This window comes from Zeugodacus cucurbitae, chromosome 3 (assembly GCF_028554725.1).
Source record: "Zeugodacus cucurbitae isolate PBARC_wt_2022May chromosome 3, idZeuCucr1.2, whole genome shotgun sequence".
Lineage (NCBI taxonomy): Eukaryota > Metazoa > Arthropoda > Insecta > Diptera > Tephritidae > Zeugodacus > Zeugodacus cucurbitae.
The window spans coordinates 53,702-78,222 of NC_071668.1; the positions used below are offsets into that span (position 1 = coordinate 53,702).

A 24,521-nucleotide genomic window follows, 5' to 3' on the forward strand; every position below is an offset into this window, starting at 1 on the left:
GGAATATTAGAAAATATTATATTTCAGAAAAATATAAGGACCACAGAAGTGGCAGATCGATGACAGCTATAGCATTCTAGAACTGTACAACTGAAGAATTTGTTCATTGTTCACTTAACTCGTTTATTATTAAGTTCGAAAACATTAACATACTCATAGAAAGCCACTAACAGAGGACTGTCTTAGAGTTAGGAGAAAATTTTTTGAATTCTTTGAATAAAAGTATTCGGAAAACTACTGCATCGGCCGTGGAAATTAAAGCAAAGTGCTTAGGGGGGTTATGTTTTTCATGTGGGGGTATAATTATATACATTTTACAACTTACATTTTCTGGCATTGAGTCCGGAACAATAATATGATTGTGCCACTTATTATTCAATCAAAGATTTAGTTCTAAAGATCTTGACCTCCGCTTCCTTTAATTACTTGGGATGCCTGCTGAATGGATTCGAATTGCATGAAAATCAACTAAATAATTGGAACATCACAGCGCTAGTCGGAAACATATCGAAAACTTAGTGTTTTATAATAATGATATTCCGATAAAATTATAATTTAAAATGGTCGTCTTGAAGCTCATGAAATAAACATATACTGTTTACACGCTCTCTTCTAGCAACGCTTGGAGATATAGCTTTAAGAAAGAAGTGAGTACTTAGGTGTTATTGTGTATAAGATTTGAATATAATGAAAAAATAGGGTTTGTTTTAAGGATACAAAAAGTTAATTATGTAAAATAAAATTAGTTTAATATGTAAAGTTTTATGGAAAAAATGTTGGAATTTCACGTATATTGGGGTTGAAGGGTTGGTCGGCATTCGGTTGTCATTAAAGCACAAAAGCTTCTTAATTTGAAAACAACGTGAAAAGCTTGCGCTATGTAGATAACCGGTAAGGTCATACTTGAAACTGTTACGTTAACATGCGGATATATCTGTACTTATGTACGTACATACATATATACTTTATATACGTTTTTTCATGAGTATGGTGCGATGCGTATGTAAGAAGGTTGCCTTTAAAAGATTTATATAATTTAGTAAAAATTCTAATAAGTGAATATCTTATGATATTAAAATATTAATCCATCTAATATATAATATCTAATATATAAAATTGTTTTGTCGTTGCGTTTGTTGCCAAACTCCTCCGAAACGCTGGAGCAATTTTTATGAAACTTTTGTGCATATGGGGTAGGTCCGATAATTGGCCAACAAATATTTTTCATTCCCCTAAATTTGAAGTGTTATTCATCCCATTTTTTTTTTTTAATTTTTTGACCAAATTGTTTTGATTAATTTTTCACCAGCAGGCCGCTTTGGGTTCGCACAAGTTTAAAGAAAGATTTCACTCTCCCATATACATATATGTATGTACTTCCTCATTTTGGGTGGGGTCATTAAAAAATAGTAAAATGAAGAAAATTCGAACATGAAATTATATTTTTTGTTATGTACTAAAACTTGATTACGACTTTTTGTCTTTGATGTCCGTTGTCTTTGTCTCTGATCATGAAAGCATTGGGAACACTTAGAGTTCGACTCTCTAAGGCGAGCTAGTGTATTTCTAATATTTTGTTCTATAAACCGCTGCACACGTTCAGTAATCGATTCTTCAGCTCGTATTTGCGAGGTTCTGAAATTGTATTCAGCAAGCTGCTGCGATCGTTCGATAATCGATTCTCGCGCGTGTGCTTGAGAAGTCCTTAAAGCGATTGCGATTCGTATCCTCTTCGACTTGCAAAACGATTTTCAGTTTCTGATGAAGATTCTCCATCACAGCGTTTTTTTTTTTTGATACCTTCGCCTGGGTATTTCCAGAAAGTTGAGATCTCTGTAGATTATTTGAGCAATTTTTAAATTTTAAAACAATTTTAACTGTATTGGTACAAAGTACTAAATTATTTGCTTAATAGCTATACAAATGTAATTGAAAAATTATATGTACTACTCGAGTCACAGCTGTTTGAATAGTTAAACGGTACAATATATATATATATATATATATATATACTAATTAAATAAGTCGAATTTAGTTCCGAAAAGAACTGATGTTTTCTTTTGATCATTTTTTCATTTTTACAAAATATTCAGAATGGCAGCGTCTGATATGTTCATGCTTTTTGGGTAAATTGTAATTCAGCGATATATATGAGAAACAAAAACTCTAAAGGTATGTAGGTAGGCTCTTAAAATGATTCGATTAACCTGAAAACCGATTATTCGAATATCCGGTTTGTAACCGTTCGTACGAATATTAACCGGTTAGTACTATTCGATTAATCGCAATGTTACGAATATTCGAATAGTCGTTCAACTGCGGTTATTCGAATAGTTATATTGTCACTATTCGAATAATTGAAAATCGTTTGAAATTCAAACAGCTTTTGATTTTTTAAAGTTTCCGCATTCCAGCCACTTCATCAGAATTTATAACTTTATTGTATCAAAATAAACGTTTCATGAAATATACTGATTTAATACATTCGCCCAGTTAAAATGGTTGAAAACTATTATGTCATTACTTAATGGTTCCTGTGAAATCATTGTTATTTTTGCATTTTAAAGCAAGTTAGTCGTTAGTTTTAATGCTTCCCTTTTTTCAATAAAAATAAGAAAATTAATAATGAACTTGCACTATTCGAATAGTCGACAACGAACGGTTAACCGAATAGTCAAAAATGAGCGGTTAACCTAATAATCGATGACTGACGACTATCCGAATAGTGCAAACCGAATATTATTATTCGAATAATGCCCTATTCGGTTAATTCGGTTAGTCGATTAGTCGAAAACCAAAAGCTCTAGTAGGTATGCTCGCAAATATCATGTAAATGCATATGTATGCATCTTGTATATATGTTTACAGTTAATATTTTAAAGATAATTGTTGGCATATGTACATATTACATACATGTAGATATTTTTTACTGAAAATAATGCCCTAAAATAGATCAATCAACTTTCTGGAAAAATTATTGAAATCTGTAATCATATAAAATGATAAGATATTTTTGTATTTAAAATGCAGTAGTCTGAATTAATAATAATAAGATATCGATTTGACAGTTAATATGCTAATTAATATGCCTGTCGAGTTGCCCCGTTATGGTGCCGCCTAACCAAGCAGCTTGAGCGGCAACAATGTGACATTTTCGAAAAACTTACAATTTTAAATTTGTGATATCTTTCGAATTGACTGTCCAACTACACTAAATATGAAGTAATTTTTTTTTCATAAGGATTAATTCCAAAGTATAAATAAAAAAGCTTTTATAGCGGTGACATTTATTTATATTTTTTTAAATGATAAAAACACTTACTGTGACAAAACTATAATGTCACGTCCAGCGTAGACACGACAAATGCGGCGCAGGCGATGCGTTGCGTTAAATGCGGGCAGATCACAAATCCAAACATATGTATGTAGATGTCCAATATTCATAAGCACGATTTTGCGATAGTGCGTGTATTTCGCCGTCGCCGCATCGCACATGTTGTTTGAAAATCAAACTCGTTTGATTAACTCCCGATTTCCGCAGTATCGTGCGAGAAAATATGACATTTCCATGATGAAAATTGATCGGTAAATCGTGCCCGTGTTTACGATGGACGTGGCGTAAAAGTTAGACACGTGCTGTCAAGACAGCAGATGATTATACGATCTGAAAATTATTTAATATTTGTGTACATAAATGATTCAGCATATTTTCAGAGCAGATTTCAGCATATCACAAGATGGCAATCGAACATAATAACTCATGTATAGTTATATCAATCAATCGGTTATACCCGCCAGGTATCTCTCGTTATCACTTCTCAACGCACTTTTAGTAATTTTCAACCTAACCTTTGTATGGGAGGTGGGCGTGGTTATTATCCGATTTGTTTCATTTTTGGACTGTATTAAGAAGTGGTTAACAAACGACTGCAGAAAGTTTGGTTAATATAGCTTTATTGGTTTGCGAGATATGTACAAAAAAGCTACTTGGGGGCGGGGCCGCGCCCACTTCCTCAAAAAAATTACATCCAAATATGCCCCTTTATAGTGCGATCCTTCATACCAAATTTTATTTCCATAGCTTTATTTATGGCTTAGTTATGGCACTTTATGTGTTTTCGGTTTTCGCCATTTTGTGGGCGCGGCAGTAGTCCGATTTTGCCCATTTTCGAAAGCAACCTTCCTATGGTGCCAAGAAACAAGTGTGCCAAGTTTCATCAAGATATCTTAATTTTTACTCAAGTTACAGCTTGCACAGACGGACGGACGGACGGACAGACGGACAGACGGACAGACAGACATTCGGATTTTGACTTGCCTCGTCGCCCTGATTACCCTATATCTAACTCGTTTAGTTGTGTTACAAACAACCGTTATGTCAACAAAACTATAATACTCTCTTTGCAACTTTGTTGCGAGAGTATAAAAATACGATGGGCTTTATTCCGCATATATCGGTAAATATGTGAGATATCTTCGCAAAATTAACTGAGTATGTAGTCTTGGATATAGTGTACTTTGGTGGTGAAAATGAGTGAAACCGATCAAGAATTATCTCAGCCCTCATATACTATACATAGTGATTTTCGTTATTCTACTGCCGAATATATGTTTCAAATTGTGTTATCTTTAAAAGATTACATCAATAAATTGTGAAAGTATAAAACTTAACCTTTCCTTTCTCGTTTATTTCCATTTTATTAATAATATATACATATATTCAAGAAAGTTGTGTTGTTATACTATTTATAACTCAAAAACGGCTGGACCGATGTGGATGAATATTGGTGGGGAGTGTCTAACAACCAGGAATTGCAACTCTCGCTGCCACGCATCCCAACGATACCTTCAAAATCTAATAAAGGCCCAAGGCGAAACAACGTCCATTTGAGTTTACATTTAGATAATCAATGTTTTCCTTTTGGCAATTATATGAATCCACTGAATCTGCTTGTTTTAGCTACAGACAGGTAAATCAAGAATTGTTAAAAACTAACCGAGCTATCTCATTTAGAAAATTAAATGTTACATGTTGTCAACAAAAACTTTATGATAAGTGATAAATCAACTGCACAAAAAGGTTTGCCAATATTTTTTAAAAATTGACATCAATTAAAAATGTTAACCGGCTACAACGGTTTTGACTATTTTCGTAAATAATAATTTTACTAGCCAAATGGTTAACTAAAATATAATTTAACTTTCCATATACCTTATCCTAGTATCAATATATGTATGTACAGTATGTCCCATAATTAAGTAAGTTTTTTTTGAGTAAACAATATTTCAAGGGCAATTTTGAAACTACTTATTTCTCAATAATCCTTACAAAACATTACACAATTGATAAATTTTATCAGTAAATCATGGGAAAAAATGATTACCGAGAAATGCGAAGAACTTGAGGTGCCCAAGGATGGTCGTTTATCGAAAAATTTCGACCAAAATTTAGAACTTTTTGGGTATTAAAGCTGGAAACTTATTTATGTAACATGATTGAGAAAATTGTTGACTTTTTTCGCGTTTTATATATTTTTAAGTACTATAGGATCTGCACATTTAAATATGTTTACTTAGAAAAAGTTATATCACTTTGAACATATTTATATTGCGTGGAAACTTCACTCCGATGGAAGGACCAGGTGGAGAAGGACCTGTCTTCACTTGGTATTACCAATTGGCGCCAAACTGCCAAAAGGAGAGATGCGTGGCGCGCTGTTGTGGACTCGGCTATAACCGCGTAAGTGGTGTCTACGCCAGTCAAAAAGAAGAAGGAAATTTAATTATGTGACATACTGTATATTTCAAATTGTAAAACAAATATGAAATGCTGTAAATATTTACTTGAAAAATACTTTTTATATTTCATTTAAACTTACATATTAAATTGGGAATATTCCTAAATAAATGTAAAAAATTAAATTGCTCACCTTTTAACAATGTTCTTTCTGCATTCTGCATTTCTTTCATTACAAGAGCGAAGCTTTAGAATTTTCGCTTTACAGGACTAACTAACAAACGAGTAAAAAAATCATAGCGGTGCATACTTTAACAAAATTAGGTTATATAATTCAGTATATAATATTAGATTACCATTAGGATGAAATAAATTACAGTGATATTAAGCGACATTACAGTGATTATTTACGACAGATCACTAAAATTCATTTTTATTTTAGACTAGCAGTCCCGGCCACACGTTTTTGTGGCTAAGGTATACATTAAATTAGTAAATCTTTCAATGCAGAGAAAAAATTCTTACGCATAAAGACGAAAACGTTATAGCCGATAAATTTTAAAATGATTGATAGACATTATTGTAGATCTGTGTTAAGCGTAAATCATCATAATTTGTAAAACTTTGATTTTTTTAATCGTATATTGGAGAAAGTAACAAATGACCAAATTCCATAGTTGGCTTTATCTTGACTTTGGTGACGATATTGATTACCTTCTTCACAGCAAGTCTTGTTCTTTTGCAAAGTTTGATGTTGATTTATGTTACGCAGCATGATGACAACTCACACTACTCTTAATTGAAAGTGAGTGGGGATAGTCCAGCAATTTAAAATAGTCTGTGGGATAATTGAATACGTCATCCTGATTTGTAGCTGTGTCAACTCTCTTTTAACGAAATTCTAAATTGTCGCATTAAGATCAAAGAGTTTGTTTTTTTACCACCAATATAGGTCATTCAATTAGCCATTTATGTTTATTATTATATTATGGTTTCATATCAGGAAAAACACGATGAATAAGCTCCTCTCTCGAGGCCATGATAATTGGCGATTCTTTATGTGTCGCCACAAATTAGATGATTTTAGGAATGTGATTAGTTCGTCGAAAATCACCTGCCAACAGAATCATTGCTTCAAGAAAAATATTTTCGTTGCGTAAATCTTTTAAAGTCCTGTGCAGTACCTCCAGCGACTTGAATATCTGGAAAATCTTCTTTATAGCTCTTTTTTTGGCGATTTTGCAGACTGGTGTTTCGTTGATTTGCAATTTAGGAGTAATTTCAAGGCCGAATTGCCGTTTGTCTGCCTACTAACAGGTGCCAAGTTGCCCATATTCCCATTATAACTGGGCGTTGAGTGAAATCGGTTCAGGAATTACCTCAATCCTCATGTACTATATATGCTGATTTTCGTTATTCTATTGGACTTTATTTCAAATTGTGTGTAATAAAATTACATCAATAAATTGCGAGAGTATAAAATGTTCGGTTGCCTTTCCCTACCTGTTACAAATTGTTTTGGGCTATCGACACAGCCTTATATAATTGAACAATGATAAAAATATTTTAACAAAGCAACAATGACAACTTTCAAAATATTATTTTTTGTTTTGTTTGTTTTTATAATTTTGTTGTCAGTTCAAAAAAAATCATCTTCTTGTTATCTTCCTCACAATTTTTCGATATATACTTACTTTCTAATCCTTCCCTGGCCTTCCATAAATATTTCAAAACTAAAATTAGCCAGATCGGTTTGGCCCTTCTTGACTTTTTTCGAGACTAACGACACAAATTGTTTGTATGGGTGATTAGAAAATTGTGGATTTAAGACTTTTTCAGGCAATTTTTCTAATTTTTCTCTCTGTAAGAACCATACCGGTACCTCTAAAAACATTATAAACAAAGAATTTGCGAAATCGGTTTAGCAGTTCTCGAGTTATGCGCTTAGCAACACATTTTGCGATTCATTTTTATATTATAGAAGATTTAAAGTATAAAACAAAGCAAAACTGCATTTCTCTGAACTTGTACACATGTAGATGCATTCATATGTACATGTACTAATATTACTTTTTTGAGCAGTTGAAAATATATAAGTCAATTATTTCTAGACTGTCGCTCACAGTATTATATCCTTTTAAATGAATATTATTTTACCATTATACTGATGTGATAAATAAAAAATCTTTAACAACATTAGACAAGTACACGAGCAGATATGTGAAAGTATGCGCAGCTAAGCTTGATAACAACTTCAAAACATGACCAGAACAAGGTAAAACAATTCTGAAAATGTAATTTACAAGCGTATAAAAACGCGTTCAAATTGCAGGCAACTAGTGCTCTTCCTTGCTGCTGATGCCGCTGGCGATATCTGCCATCGCAGCAGCTTCCAGAGTTCTAATATGTACAGCCAACCTTTATGAATTTCTTCTTGTTGAAACGAGTTCAAACGTCTTGAAGATTTAAGTTTTTTTTTTGTTTTTCGTATTTTATCTTGTAGTGTTGAGTGCTACGGCAACTTCTTTCCTACAACTTTGCTTCTGTTGCAACTCTCTTTTAATTTGTGCAGAGTTTTTTTTGCTTAATACATATTCTTCATTGAATTCCTTGTGTGGCAATGTGGCATTCCAAAATAGCCACTACGTTTTTGCCGATGCTACTGGCATTTGAAATTGTAACAGCACCGCATGCGCAAGTGGCTTTGTGTGCATTGACCAGTGTCTTGACCGCTGAACTGTTGTAGCCAAACACCACAGCGATATGACCAAAGCGTGACTCTCCGCTAACCACCAAACAAACACTCAACTCAGTTGCTATGTATGTATCGTGTTTTGTTAGTAGTGGTTGTACTTAGGGATTGAAAAGTCGAATGTACACGTAAGTTGCTGTAAGTTGTTTTAGTTGAGGCACGAGCCGGTCTGATTTTTGCAATTATTATTACTTCAGAAGCTAAGAGTTGGTTTTTGCCCTTTTGTTGGACTGCTGGGACGCTGCTCCAGAGCGGAAAGCATACGATCGGTGGAAAAAACTGGATGTGCATAATCTACTGTGTTACAAAGTGAATAGTTTGATTTGATAACTAAAAATACTATTATTTACATTTAGACAGTTTTCCTATGCGATTGCAAAGGACTTCTATTAACCTTCACACTGAGCTTATACACATTACAGATATTGAATAACATTATTATACTGATTTTTCCATATCCAATTTTGTTGAAAATGCACTATTTTTTAACAAAAATATATTTTCAACAACTTTGTAACACACTGTGGAATTAAACAATTACTAACGCAGAGCAGCGTACTCTCACCGACGTTCGTTGTACTCAACACGACGTGTCGTTATGTCGACCGACTAATTTAGAGGACTCAAAGTACTCGACGACATTACTTCCCATATACAAAGCCATCCCCGCATGCCAAAGCGCTAACTTAAAGCCGATCCGCAATGTTTTTTTTATTGGAAATGCTATTATGAAAAATTTACAAATTTATTTGTTTCTCTTTCGATATCTCGCAGGCGATATTGATTACTATTGATCTTCGCATCGCTAATGACATATTGCAGCAGGTGAGATATAGTTAATAGAGAAGCAGGGTAATAAAACCAAAGATTAGCAAAATTCATATATATATATATTTATATATATATATATACAATAATATAGAACAAGTGATCCCGCTGAAATTGGCAAATAAAAACAAGACTACACTTTTCAAGAAATATCTCTTTATAAGAGAATAAATCTTTTACGTACTCGTATATATTTATTCAACAATAACTAAGGTGTGCTTAGACAAAGAGTGCTAAAAATTGAGAGTGGACGATGATCGTTTTTACAATTGGAAGCACTGAAAAATCTCTCGCCCATTTTTGAGAATCAGTTGTTTTTGCAACGCTTTTGCGTGGAGGTCGCAATCTATCTGGAGTGCGCACGAGTCAAAGCAAACGAGCAAGTGAAACGAATGTTAAATGTGCATACTCAGTATACATTGATAAATACACATACTTACATATATGTATATTATTTGGAGTGCTATGTATAATTATGAATCGTGGGGGCAGAAAATGTCAAATCGTGTCAATCAATAATACAAAGACTAATAGACTAAAAAGTAAGACAGCGGAATTGCGACAGTTGCAAAATCAGTTACAATAGGATATATGCAATGGAAATTTAACATTTTCGGAGTAACAATAATAGAAGTTATGCATTTATATTTGTTAAATAAATACAAAAAATACCAGTTTGAGTAAAAAAAAACAGTGGTGCATGAGCAAATTGATATTCCTTGGTAAAATTTGATAAGTAACAAATTGACTGCTGGAAGAAAAATGAGTAGCAGCAAGAGGAAAATATAAATTCAAATAAACAGTGCGAATAAGTTGAAATTATTCTCTTTTATGGTGAATGCCAATCCGTTGTCAACAGAACCTGATGAATGTAAATATATAATCTCTGAATATAAGAACATAGTGTGTAAGTAAGTAGGTTTGTATTATAACAATATACCGTAATATGATAAGGTAGATAAACAAAAATGCAAGGCATCATCTTTTATGCCACTAACCAGCGTTCATTTGTGAACATACCTACTAGTGTTTATATTTTTATTCAAGCTAAAGATATACTTACATACGAACATATACGTACGTACATATTCATACATATATGATTCTATATTAGTTATAACTACACATATTCTTACATTTCCGTATGTACAAAGCTTTGCATAACCAAATAATAATTCCGCTATATGATTGTAGTAAAATTTGATAGAAAGACTAACATGATCATAATATAGATATAGATATGCACAAAATTTTGTCATTTGTTTAACCACAAAACACTATTATCCAAAGATATGTGAAGTGCTCATTGTAACAAAGTAAACATTGTTTTAGTTTAAGTTTTAAATACAGTGGAACTTCTCTAACTCGAATCACCAGAATTCACAAAAAAGCTTCGAGTTATAGAAACTTTCAATAAGCCACAAATTTTCAAAAAAGCTGTAAAATATAGATTTATACACAGTTTTAATTATTTACTTCGAATAACGTTTTTTTTTTTAAATATGTTAAAACATGTATTCTGTAATATTGTTTGTTGCACTTTGCTTTTGTTTGGCTCTTGACGTCTGTATCCCATGCTTTTGTTACATGATATATGAAATCCATTAGTGTAATATCATATTTTTCATTCTCCTCCATACGATATCGAGTGACTCTTTTCAAATCCTGCCTCATATAGTAAAATTTTAAATTATAATACAAAAATGACCCTGACCAAAAAGTTCGATTTATGGAAGGAAATTTGTATGAAAGTTGCCTTCTATTGCCACTTTAAGAGTTCGAGTTTTGGAAAACTTCTAGATCTACAAGTTCGAGTTATGGAAGTTCCACTGTATTATAAATTAAATGTGTATGTACATATATACATAAATATATTTCCAAAACTATTTACGTATAATATTACCAAACTTTTCGAAGAGAACCAGGACAGCAAAAAACATGATTTATCTTGGAAACAAGATTTAAGAAACAAAATGAATATGTATATACGAAAAATATACGAAGACGTATAACAAACAGCCGGTTTCACGAAATTTTTTCGTTTAAAATTAAGTTCTACAAAAAAAAAAATTGTATTTACTTTTCAAAATGAAAAAAATATTGGAAATCAGCTGATAGAAAAACGTAACCATAGTTACATATGGCAATATTTAAATGGCAAAGCGAGATCATTTAAATAAAAATTAAGTCAAATGGTGAAACTGAAATACATAGATAATTTTTACTTAAATTTGTTTCGTGAAACCGGCTGTTAATCTTTGGAAATCTAAAAAACGGATATTAGAATAAAATCTCGATTATTTCTTTGATTATGAGAGCTATATTTAAAAAAAGCTTGCATATAATATGTGAATTCTATTGTTTAATCTTAAGACAAGATAAAGTGGAAGTGTAGTTTTATACATAATATAGACGCTGTCCTTGATTGGATTCATTAACCACATTTGGCGGGAAACCGACACTTGTCTTAATAGCTGTTAAATTATAATTGCCAATGACCTAAGAAGTATTCAAATCTTGACAGGAGAAAATAAAAGTATGTATACATATGTACATATTAAATTACATAAAATATTATTCCTTTAAGCGAGTTTTATCACATTGACCGATTGGTTGAACGATTAGACAACTCATGAGTAAAAAACGCAAATTATATTTCCATCATACTACCGTAGGAACAGGGAACAGACACTAGGGCATACATTTCTAATATTCAAGTTTTGGTGGTCTTGTCGAAATTTAACCTATGTACATATGTATGCACATCTAAGCAACTCTTCAACTAAATCAGAAAGTGTTCATAAAAAATATATCGGAAGTTACGCCAAAAGATACATGGTAAGATGTAATATTTGATATTACATTCTATGTTTATGCATTTCCTATTTTATGCCTATAATCAAAATCATACATATAGTACAAATAATATTTTTATTATAATATCTACAATTTCTTAGAAGACACGCTTTTCTAAAAAAGAATTCCTCTATCACAGGGATAGTGAGTGTGCTCGAGCAAATGCCAAGTAAAATGTCTACATACATATAAATGCATATGTTTGTATAACTTAAATGCGACGACCGCGCGACCTGAGCCATCACCATTACCATGTATTTTTAGAATTATTTTTGCGATACAAACAGCCACACAAAAGAGTGCAAACAGCGGACAGAAACTGGCAACTGACTACACTCAAATATACTCACACGTGTACACTGTCATAATATGTTGGTATATAAATATGTACATACATATGTATTTTAGACCCAGAACAACTCAGGGCGTAAACTTTGTTACGCTACCATTTGTGGAGCATCCTATTACTACTGGCGCAAACATTTAAAATCAGAATATATCCGGCTAAAAAGCTCCCTTAAAAGAGCTTGCGTACTTTTTATACTCTCGTATATTCTAACAGTTATAACAGGGAATATTGCCGTTATTTATTGTAATATTTATCCCGGATCGGTTATTGGTTCTTTTATTGCCACATCCGATCATAATAACTTTTTAACTAATGTGGAAATGAGGAACATATGTACTTTGTTATCAGAAGATTATAACGAATAAGTCCTATATTGAATCCATTAACAAACACTAGTTGTACATGTAAACCAAGAAATTGAATATTAACAAAGGTTTTTTCTTTTCTTCTAATATGCACAACATTTTTGCGGAGATATTATCTATTAAAGGTTTTTCTTATCTGAGCGTGTTAACCTTTTTAAAAGATTTTCTCATCGATCTTAATCTTTCGACTACGATTTGAATAACAACAAAGAAATAACCCACATACATATGTACATACATAACATAAATTGGAGTTGCATAGATACACATAAGTCTCATTAAATATGAAGTGAGTGAAATGTTAAAATAATATAGGCCGCTAAGTTAGTATGATAATATGAATATTCTTCGCAAATATGTTATGTTACGAATAGTATTTATTTTTTAAAATATTTTTTAATGAATTTGTTGACATCACACCACATTGTGGGAGTACATACAAAACTTACCATGACAATATGACTAAATAGCAAACACACATTCTTTCATACCAATATATACAGTATTGGACAAAACTAAAGCACTCTCGTGTGGGGTTTTAAATTGCTATTTTTCTTAATTTCATTTGCATATATTACTTTAAAATGTTCACCACAATCAAAACCTCATTAGTCAAAACTAAAACACCTCTTTTATGTTTTTATGATAAAACTAATTTTAAATTAATGTCAACCCTGTTGAATCTTTCGCATATCTTGGCTGTACAGTAACCGCTCGGCTGGAGGTTACTTCGAGGATATAAGTAATCGCATTGGAAAACCAAGACAAACATTTGGAATCCTCAAAAAATATTGAAATAATTACAGTTCGAACAAAACTGCGTCTTTTGACTCTAATGTAAAATCTGGTTTGCTGGATGATTATGAATGTCACCATTCTGATTCGCAACGACCACAATCCTTCGTCAATAGTTGTCTTCGCAGAATACTACGCATTTACTGGCCGAATATTATCAACAAAATCTATTGCGGATCAAAACCCTTAAGCGGAAACCACCTGGACAGAGGCGCGTTGGCAGACCTGCTATTGGGCTCAGATTTCGGACCAAAAGGAAAAAGTTGGGCCGAAGTAAAGCGTATGGCATGTGAGAGAAATGGTTGAAATTGTTTCAATGTGGTGCTACGCTCTTTGCAGGAGTAACCGGATCAAATATATAAATATACGTCTCATATTTTTAACTGTATTAAAATATTAAAAACTGCGAGAAAACAGGTCATAATCAGGTTTTAAAGACATATTAACAAATCGTTGCGAAAAAGTTTTATCTCGACATAATATTAGCAAGGGAGGACCAAGTTCGGGTGTTACTGATTATTTTATACTCTCGCAATTTATTTATTTCATTTTATTAAGATAACACACAATTGAACCCATATATTCATCACTAGAATAACGAAATCATTATATATGCTTATAGTATATGAGGGCAGGTGTAATTCCTGAACCGATTTCAACTATTTTCGCCCCAAAACTACAACATAATCAAAATTATACGTTCAGCGGTTCCTTAATAAATCTGTAACCATGGTAAAATCAGCTTTCAAGCTAATGCCATGGAGTTAAGTTCATTCTTCTGAACTGGACCTATGGTTTAAGAAATATATGAAAACTTTGAGGGTATCGTTGATATAAAAATTATTTGCAAAAACTATCGAATTGAAGCATGTTAACGTCCATGCAAAGCATTATCAACAATTAGGAAAGGTTATTTATATTTTCATACCTTATCGTTTTAAATATGAGCAATTGTTATCTAAAATAACAGTTTTATGCCAAAAATTAGCACAAAAACGTTTTTGTTCACATAATTTGTCCAATTTTGACTATTAAGAATTATTTTCGGTGAAACTTTTAAATTTATATGAAAATAATAAGAATTATATTTTTTATTATAAGTAAAAATAGTTTTAAATAAAGCAGCAATGTCAGAAAGTGCTCTAGAATGTTTTGCCCAATACTGTAATACATGTATGTATATAAAGAAAAGATAAGTTGGCTCCGGAGGCCACATAAGCGTACTGCCGGTCGAACTGTAGTTAAGTACCAACCACTCATTTACGACTGCTGTCTATCGGTTTCAATATGTACATACCTATATTGTATATTCATATGTGTATTAATATTATATGTAAAATGCATTGCAGACTAAAATTCGTTGAGTGAATATACCCCGAATGTTGATTAGCCAGTGCTCTTGAACTCTGACCAGGTGACCTCCATTGAACCTTTGAAACCTATAGACAGTAACACTTAGTTGTTGGTACATGTTTTTAGTATTCGTACAATCGCTGGCATGTCACAAAACGTGCTTTTATTTAAGTACCCATAGAAATATATTCAGATGTATATATATATATATATAGTTGTTATTATTGTTGCTGTACTGATAGGTATTTGGTGTGTATGATATTATACGAGTATAACATCTATACTTGTAGTTATTGCAAAGCTTATAATGCGCACAAGCACTTAATGCTAATACAGGCTACGACCGAGTACAACAGTGCCAACCCGCTGATCCTCATTCCCTTCTACAACTCAACCCGATTTTGACTTAATTCCACATTCAGCCACACAGTGTTTCGCATGCATGCCAAGTTTGTTACTTCATTGCTTTTACTTATTCCGCTATTATTGTTAGGGCAATGGTTGCCGGGGCCATTGAGGCTGAACATGTCATTTTTATTCGTTTCACAGTACCCCGCCATGTCAGGAAAATGAGTAGTGTGGAAGAGATACAAAAGCAAAGTAAAATCACCAGCACCCGCAACAACTGACAGAGAAATGTGAACGAAAGAATTGAAGTGCATTTTATTGACCATGTAAATGAATTCAAGAGTAGTCCTCTAAAAGTTCAAACTCTTCATATTTATTTTTATATTGTTCAATTCTATTTTTCACAATAGGTTTTAGCTGCCTATATACCCACAAAAATTAAAATATTGTCAATGGTGATGATGTTTTAATGTTCTCGTACAGATACATATATATGTAGTTTAACGAAATTTATACATGCATATGTATGTTTATTGAATATATGGTATACTCGAAGTCAATACAATCCTAAATTAATGTTTACAATATTTGACACCAGTTGCGCATTTACTCTTCCTTTCTCTTAATTCTCTTTATAACTCGTTTCAAGTAAGAGACGCTGAAAATGTTTAATTGCTAGAAAACATTGTTGCTCAGTGACTGAAATATTGTTAGAGCACAGGTAAGAAAGCACTTTACAAACGTTCTAAAATATAGTAAATAAATAATATAGTAAATTCTGTGTGAGAAATCACTTACATCAATTGGTAAATTCATCTGAAGCCTTTAGTGTGTAAAATATTTGATATAATGAAAAGAAAAAAACACAAAAGAATATTATTGAAAGATGAATGTGATCACTTTCAGTAACAAATAGACTGACAAAATACGAATTAATATATAAATTATAAAATATAAAATATAAAAGTCCATTATAAATTAAATTATATTTTAAATCATATAGTTTGTTTGTTTTTAGAGGTAGTTACAAATGTTTAAAATCGTATGACATATGTAAATAAAATATTTTCTCTGCATTTCAACTTTTTCTATAAAAAAAAGGAATTGTAAATTTTAAATCATTTGGTAGAATATTATATTTATTACTTTATTATTATACTTACACATACACTTATAATACAGTATATCTCAAACTTTGAAGCAGCTTACATGCATTGGTATCACTGGTAAATTCAACAGTTGGTTTCTCTTAGTTGTTATGCTCACAAATCCTAATTCTCACGCTCTATCTTATCAGTTTGCCGTGGGTTGGGGATTGTTGGAGCAAAATTTGAACAGTTTGGTAGTTCATCTCACAGTTGCGGCGCGTGTGTTGAAATGAGAGTGCAGTTGTGATACGCGTTCATTTATTATCGCAGTTGACATATGTCGAAGTTTTCCATTTTATTTTTTTATCGCACAAATACAACTGTGAATGAAAACGCGGAAATATACACATGAGTTTCTCATATGAGTATATAATTGTAAATGTGTAATGACATTACATTTATTTTCGGATGTGTTTTACTTGATTACTCGATGTTACAAACATTCTATATTCAAATTAAGTTGGCAAACATACATATAATCGATATTTGGTGGTACAATTGTTTTTGTGACATTTATGAGCAAAAACTGCGCCATAAAAGGTGACTATATATTTTTGTATCATAATGTCAACTATTAAATGATGAAGGTGTATACTTATTTCAACGCGAGAAAAGAGTTAAACACGTGACATATACATATGTATGCACACTCATATTTACATACATATGCTCTAATATAGTATGGAATACTAACAGTAATAGTTTTTGAGCGTAAAGGCGAGGTGAGAAATCTGATTGATAAGATGAACAAACCTATTTAGATTTCATCGGAATAGTTCAAGAGAATTAGTAACCATTTTTATAGTAATAAATTAGACAAACTAAACAATATTTAAAACTATTTTAAATGTATGTACATACATATATTTATTATTTTAATTTTTATTAACTAGAGATATAAAAATGCAAATATGTTATAAGTGTCCATCTCATACACACCTATGCTGTCACTATTATGGACTACTGTCAATCGAGCATAAATTGACAGTTTGTTTAGATTTTATAAAGAAATATACTAAAAAACGAGAGTATAGAGTATGCGAGTCGAAACAGTGCTACAAAGTAAATTACTATTTAGGCCCTAATGGGGCTTCTAAATTATTTAAAATATTAATTTGTAACTAAAGATTAAATCATAAAAATCGTATTGATTGTGATAATACTTTAAATTGCTCCGAACAAATCATTTTGTATATACATTTACAATGTGACAAACAACTAAACATATTAATATGTATATCGAAAGCGATTACAAAACTTGTAACTTCAGTGTATTTTCAAATCATAGCCTTGTGTTTCATTCACAGTTGAACTGGAAGTTTACTGCATATGCCTGATTTTATCAACCACAAACCATCGGAAAAAACGACATTAATAATGGGCAATAACGAAGGAAATTGACGTTCTTCGATACAACAATCATGGTGTTATTTCGGTGAGTTATTATCTGACTTTAGTCGCCATAGTAAGATGATTATAACACCAATTATGGTGTAACCAGTTCACAGACACGTTCATAAAACGTGTATAATTCCTCGTAATACTATATAAAAATGGGTGAAATCGGACAATAAACACATCCACCCTCCATACAAAAGTTGAAAACTACTAAATGTGCGAAAAACTTTAAAACTACTATTAATAATGTAAACATCAAATAAAAGATGGCAAGAAACTTCTACTATTAAATTGCTCGACAAATTTCAAGAAATTTGATGCATAATATTCCCCCAATATTCTGATGTTACAATTTGAAAATGGACGGAATCGGTTGACAACCATGACTAATTCTCATTTAACACAAATTAGATTTCCATTTGATACATTCACCTTTCAATAAATGAAGCACCAATAAAAATAGCGAAATAACTGCATTGGAGGTCCGACATTGCTTATTTAAAAATTGCTGAAATCAGAGTATATCTGTTTAAAGCCCTGAAACCCGAATGTGAGGACCTCATTGTCTCCTGCTAATTTTTTTACTGAAAATACCGTTAAATCTCTTAGATATTCTAAAGAAACCCAAAACCTATGAAGTGCCATAACTAAGTCATAAATCTATACTACTATTATAAAGAGGAAAGATTTGTATATATGTTTGTAATGAATAAACTCAAAAACTACTGTGACGATTTCAAAAATCCTTTCACCATTAGAAAGCTACATTCACCCAGAGTAACATAGGCTATATTTATTGCTAGAATCTCAACTGTCTGGGAATAATACCCAGTTGAGGGTATCACAACGACTCCGTGATGGAGAATCTTATTCTGAAACTGAAAATCGCTTGAAGAACAAAATATTAGAAATCTACAAGCCCGCACTGGCGTCGAACTAATCAAGTTTAAGCTCATTGCAAATAAAGTATAATTTCATGTTCGAATTTTCCTCAACGGGGAAACGGGATGCATATGTATGGGAGAGTGTAAAACTTATAACTTTTGAAATGTTTGTTTAAACCCGTGCGAAGCCGGAGCGGTCTGCTAGTACAGTTATAAAAGTAATATTTGGTACAGAGGATTATACTAAGAACTGGCATATTTGGATGTAGTTGGCGTGGCCCGGCCCCAAATAATCAATTTGTTCAAACTAATTTATTAAGCGTTATATCTTTAAATAAATTAGATACAAATAGTGAAATCAAAACTACATTTTTATTGATTTGTTTTAAAATATGGCCAAAATCGTTACCGTATGTATACTTATGTGAGTGGGTATATCTCCCAAACTAATAAAGCCATATATACAAAACTTTCTCTGCAGTCACTTCCCTTAGATTTTATTTGAGGATTGTACTGCGACCTACGGTTGTGCCCTACCTATTGTGCCCTAGTCACTTTCTTTACGGGCCAAAGGTTATGTTGAAAATTAGTATACATATAATATTTTCTTAACACCCTGATGACACCGATGAAAAATGGGTTCAATTCCCATGTAACTCAATCTTGAATTCCATCTTATTCCTTCACTTTATAATATATACATTAAGAACCAATGAAGATGGCGGAATAAAATTTTACACAAATACTGTATTTGAGCTGTGACATCACTTGAGAAAAAATTGTCGAGATCGGATTATAACTTTTCAAGGACCTTCAAGAATTCAGTGCCTATGAGTAATTCTTCAACGAAAATATCGGTAAATTTCTAAGATATTTTAATGTAATTCATAGGGAATCTTTTTCTTCTAATAGTCTGGTTCAAATTGTAGAAAATGGATTTGAAACAAGCTGCGAGTCAAAGAGTTAAAAATCTCATATTCATATTACATATATTCATATATATGAACGTAGATAAGTATATGTACCCACTCGTATAAATATTTATATTACACCCATGTCCAATTGCCAATTAAGATTCGTCAGGTGAGCTAACTGGCACGTTGGTGGTGTTTTGGTAGCATTGTTACGAACTCATATATGTATCTATATACATATATATATACGTATGTACGTAAACGTACATGTACTCGTACATATACATGTATCAAGGTATGCATACAAATGTTCTTATCGTCAAACCTGGAAAACGTTTGTTTGAACTTCAATACGTTAAAATTAAATTCTCCCTGATCACTTTAATGTTCGCATATTCGTAAAAAGCTCAGTCAAATGCAAAGCAGGTATAAATTTAATATTAGTAAGGTGACTTTGGCATGGAACGTGATCGCATGTAATGTGTTCTCTTAAACTGAAAACACCAAACATAATGTATATAATTTGAGGTTCAACCGTTTGATCAGCAAATAAGGTTGATATGCCTTTCCAAGTGGTCAATGCTATTTTACAAATTCGCTACTGATCTTTGAAGGCGCTAAACTATAGACATGATCGTACATGTACACACACACTGATAGCATAATAACAGCATTTAGCAAATCAGATCATAAAGTACTATAACAAACTTTAAAGTTATTCGGTGTGACCCGCTCCTAATAGGATTTATGTACTAGCAAACTACTACAGCTTTATCCAGCAAACATGCGGTAAACATATCCGTTCAGTATCTCATTATACCATGTGAAAAAAATAAGATAATAACCCCGTCAATAGCCCATAATAAGGTTAGTTGTCTTCAAAATAAAACTTTATAGCATTCCAGTTATCTTTTATGTAAATTGATATGCCACATAAAATTCATCTATCAAATCTCTATTCATCAAAACCGTCTATTCGCCCCATCAAATCAGAATTTTTCATTCACTTAAAGAAATACGATGTCTCAATAATGTTCAACATATAAAAATATTTGTTCAATAACACTAACATGTTGCACACAAGGGATCTAAAACTGTCGAGCCTCTTGTTGACCACTTGATTGTATTTGTCAGTCTTGAAAATTCCCAGAAAATTTTGAACAACAGAAACAAAAGGGGTCCAAGCATTCCACAACTGTTTCATTAGGCCCACTTTAATATGAAGTGGTGGGAATAAGATTTTGTCTCGTTCAATTAAGGAGTCGTTAATAACCCATCCCATATGTACAGAAAGCATGGCAGACTCATAAGGAAACTTACCATTTTTAAGTCCACACAAATTACCCATTGATGCTCAGTGTACTTTATTTTTATCAATACCAAAGCAATAGTGTCGTATGCTTCTTTCATAGTTGTTGAGTGACCAATTTGTATTTGTTTCCATTGTGTAAAATTTTAAACTTAAATATTATAGTTTTGTTCACATAACGGTTGTTTGTATCACGCAAAATTAAAAGAGGTAGACATGGGGTTATATATATATATAAATGATCAGGATGACGAGTGAAGTTAAAATCCGGGAAGTTGAAATACCCCAAATAGGTTTTTTGTATATATCTCGAAAACCAATAAAGCTATATAAGCCAGTCGTTTCTTTTAGCCACATCTTAATACTGTCCAAAAATTAAAGGAATCGGATAATAACCACGCCCACCTCCCATACAAAGGTTATGTTGAAAATTACTAAAAGTGAGTTAACTTACTAACGAAAAACGTCAGAAACACTAAATTTTACAGAAGAAATGGCAGAAATAAGCTGCACTCAGATTTTTTTACAAAATGGATAATGGGCGTAGCCATATTGAACTACTTCACCGATTCCAATGAAATTCGGTATATATTTTCTTGACACCTTGATAACACGGATGGAAAATGGGCGAAATCGGTTCACAAGCACGCCTACTTCCCATAACACTAAATTTTTTCCATCTGATTCGTTCACTTCATAATATATGCATTAGGAACCAATGGAGATAAGGGAATAAAACTTTACACAAATATGTGGCTTGACTTGTGGAAAAATTGTCGAAATCGGACTATAAATTTTCAACGCCCCGGATATCGAATATGAAGAACTCAGTCAATAAGGTTAATTTTTCACCGAAAATATAGGTAAATCTCTCAGATATTTAAATGTAATTCACAGGTAATCTCTTTCTTATAATAGTTTGTCTCTCTACCAAAAATGTTTAAAATCAGGTCATAAATTTTCCTAGATCCCATATTCCTAATTATAGGTCTTTCAAAAATAGGATGGGTTTTATAAATCGTTTAATATGCGATATATCTTAGCAAAATTAAGTAAGTTTATAGTCTTCGATATATTTTTTCTTGTTGGTGAAAATGAGTAAAATCGGTTCAGGAATCACCTCAGCCCTTATATACTATATATGATGATTTTCGTTATTCTATTGGACTTTATGCTGAATATATGGGTCGAATTGTATTATCTTTATAAAATTACATCAATAAATTGCGAGAGTATAAAATGTTTGGTTGCATCCGAACTTAGCCTTTCCTTACTTGTTAACTATAACTAATATCTAAAAAACTAAAGCTGATAGCCTGACAGTGACAATATTTTTTTCTTGGCCTGTGTAATTTAAATAGCCTTTATTTGTAAGGGAGTTTGTGACAGTCAATATTTAAATTGATATGTATGATTAATATATGTACCTAGGATATAACGGTTACTTATTCAGTTTATCACTCCGTTTCATTGATTTCGGTCCAAGCATATTTTGTGGTTTTACCCATTCATTAAATTGTTGTTCAGTTAAGTAACCTAAATTGATTGCTTCTTCTTTAAGAGTAGTGCCATTCTTGTGAGCCGTTTTAGCTATTTGCGCAGCTTTATCGTAACCAATATGTGGGTTTAATGCTGTCACCAACATTAAAGAGTCGTTCATTATCTTATTAATGCGATCTTTGTTCGGATGAATATCTTTTATGCAATTACAGGTAAAAGTCCGACAGGCATCAGATAGTAGTCGAATAGAACGGAGCACATTCGAGACCACCAATGGCTTGAAAACATTCAACTCAAAATGTCCATTAGATCCTCCTATAGTAACTGCGACATGATTACCAATAACTTGTCCGGCAACCATCGTAATTGCCTCACATTGCGTGGGATTTACTTTTCCTGGCATAATTGAACTACCCGGTTCATTTTCGGGTAACATCAACTCACCAAGACCGCATCGTGGTCCAGAACCGAGGAAGCGTATATCGTTAGCTATTTTATACACACTGCATGCGATTGTATTCAAAACACCACTCACTTCTACCATTGCATCACGTGCTGCTAGCGCTTCGAATTTATTCGGTGCAGATACAAATGGTAAGCATGTCAATTCCGCAATTCGTTTCGCAACTTTCTCAGCAAATCCTTTGGGAGCGTTAAGCCCTGTCCCCACAGCTGTTCCACCAAGAGCAATTTCATATACTCGGGGAAGGCATGCATCGATTCGTTGGAGAGCATAAGTCATTTGTTGTGTATAACCACTGAACTCCTGACCCAGCGTTAAAGGTACAGCATCCATTGTATGTGTTCGTCCAATTTTTATTATATCCTTAAATTCTTCCGATTTTAGTTTTAAACCATCCCGCATAAATTCAATATTCGGTTTGAGTGTATTGATAAGTTGCATTGCCACAGAAATATGAATTGCAGCAGGAAACGTGTCGTTTGAACTCTGTGACATGTTAACATGATCATTTGGGTGGACAGGCTTTTTGGAACCCAATTCACCACCCATTAGTTCGATAGCACGATTACTTATAACTTCATTGCAGTTCATATTTGTTTGCGTACCAGATCCTGTTTGCCAGATAACTAACGGAAAATGGTCTTTGTATAATTTACCTGATATTAACTCGTCGCAAGCCTTAGAAATATTTTCAGCTATCTTGCTATTTAACCCATATTCTCTATTCACCTCGGCGGAGGCTTTTTTTAATATTCCCATTGCAATTATTATTTCTTTCGGCATTTGTTCTCTTTTTCCTCCAATAGGGAAATTCATTTTAGAGCGAAGAGTTTGAGCTCCATAATACTTATCAGCAGGAACTTGAAGTTCTCCAAAAGTATCGCTTTCCTTCCGGTAGTTTCTTTCTTTGGTTTTATCAACACTAGTTCCACTACCAAAGTTCTTCCCTCTGAAATGAGTATCATTGAAAAATGGACTTCTATGCTTCAATGCCGCCGTCACTATTCTGGTATTTTTGAAAAGCATATTGAGCATTGAAATTGAATGAATATGCACATACATACATATGAATATATATTTTCTTTTATGACATATGAATCTTTGATGGGAATAGAATATACATATATAAAATCGAACTGAGTGAAATTACTTTTCTTCCTCCTGAAAGCTTTAGTTTAAAATCCTAAGTAGTGATCACTATCTCAAATTAATTAATATAAACGTATTTTTTATATTGAAGAAATCGGATTTGTTAGACTTGTATTCTTCAAAAGAAATTCATTTCACAATTATAAATGACAAATTCCTGATGAAAACTGTACAATTTCGATGTCTTAAATAAAAATATTAACACGTTTTAAACATGCGTATGTTCTATAGATCATGTGATAATAAGAGTTCTATTAGAAATAGATGTTCTATTATTTTACTAGAACAGTTGTGTAAAGCTGTCTAAATAGCTATTTTTATTTTCTCAAAGGATTAAGATATCTGATTGAATGGATGTTTCTACATGTATAGT

General features: G+C 32.4%; 2 protein-coding genes and 1 long non-coding RNA gene across 14 annotated transcripts in view; 1 reads left to right on the plus strand and 2 right to left on the minus strand.

Moving 5' to 3' along the window:
• The first annotated feature begins 9,619 nt into the window (after positions 1-9,619).
• LOC105209578 (uncharacterized) overlaps positions 9,620-24,521 on the plus strand; it is a 28,976-nt gene continuing 14,074 nt past the window's right edge. For 5 of the 12 annotated variants that reach the window (XM_054228080.1, XM_054228079.1, XM_029038598.2 and 2 more), the window contains exon 1: positions 17,820-17,966. Coding sequence is in view for 6 of the 12 variants with exons in the window: in XM_029038600.2 (XP_028894433.1) it covers positions 17,953-17,966 (14 nt within the window). In the remaining 6 variants the exon portion in view is untranslated. The other 7 variants (XM_029038600.2, XM_029038599.2, XM_011180030.3 and 4 more) reach the window with 7 other exon arrangements.
• Positions 15,319-16,733, minus strand: LOC128920535 (uncharacterized). Its single transcript, XR_008470615.1, has 3 exons — positions 16,593-16,733; positions 16,182-16,206; positions 15,319-16,128 (listed from the first exon to the last, which is right to left on the minus strand). It is a non-coding gene; the product is annotated as an uncharacterized LOC128920535 (long non-coding RNA).
• Positions 17,775-24,100, minus strand: LOC105209579 (fumarate hydratase, mitochondrial). The gene has a single exon (XM_054228086.1). The coding sequence runs from the start codon at positions 24,059-24,061 to the stop codon at positions 22,478-22,480; it is 1,584 nt and encodes a 527-aa protein (XP_054084061.1). The 5' UTR covers positions 24,062-24,100; the 3' UTR covers positions 17,775-22,477.

Bases quoted from the DNA above. Each gene is read 5' to 3' on its own strand.
- LOC105209579 (XM_054228086.1), bottom strand. From the start codon at position 24,061: ATGTATGTGCATATTCATTCAATTTCAATGCTCAATATGCTTTTCAAA.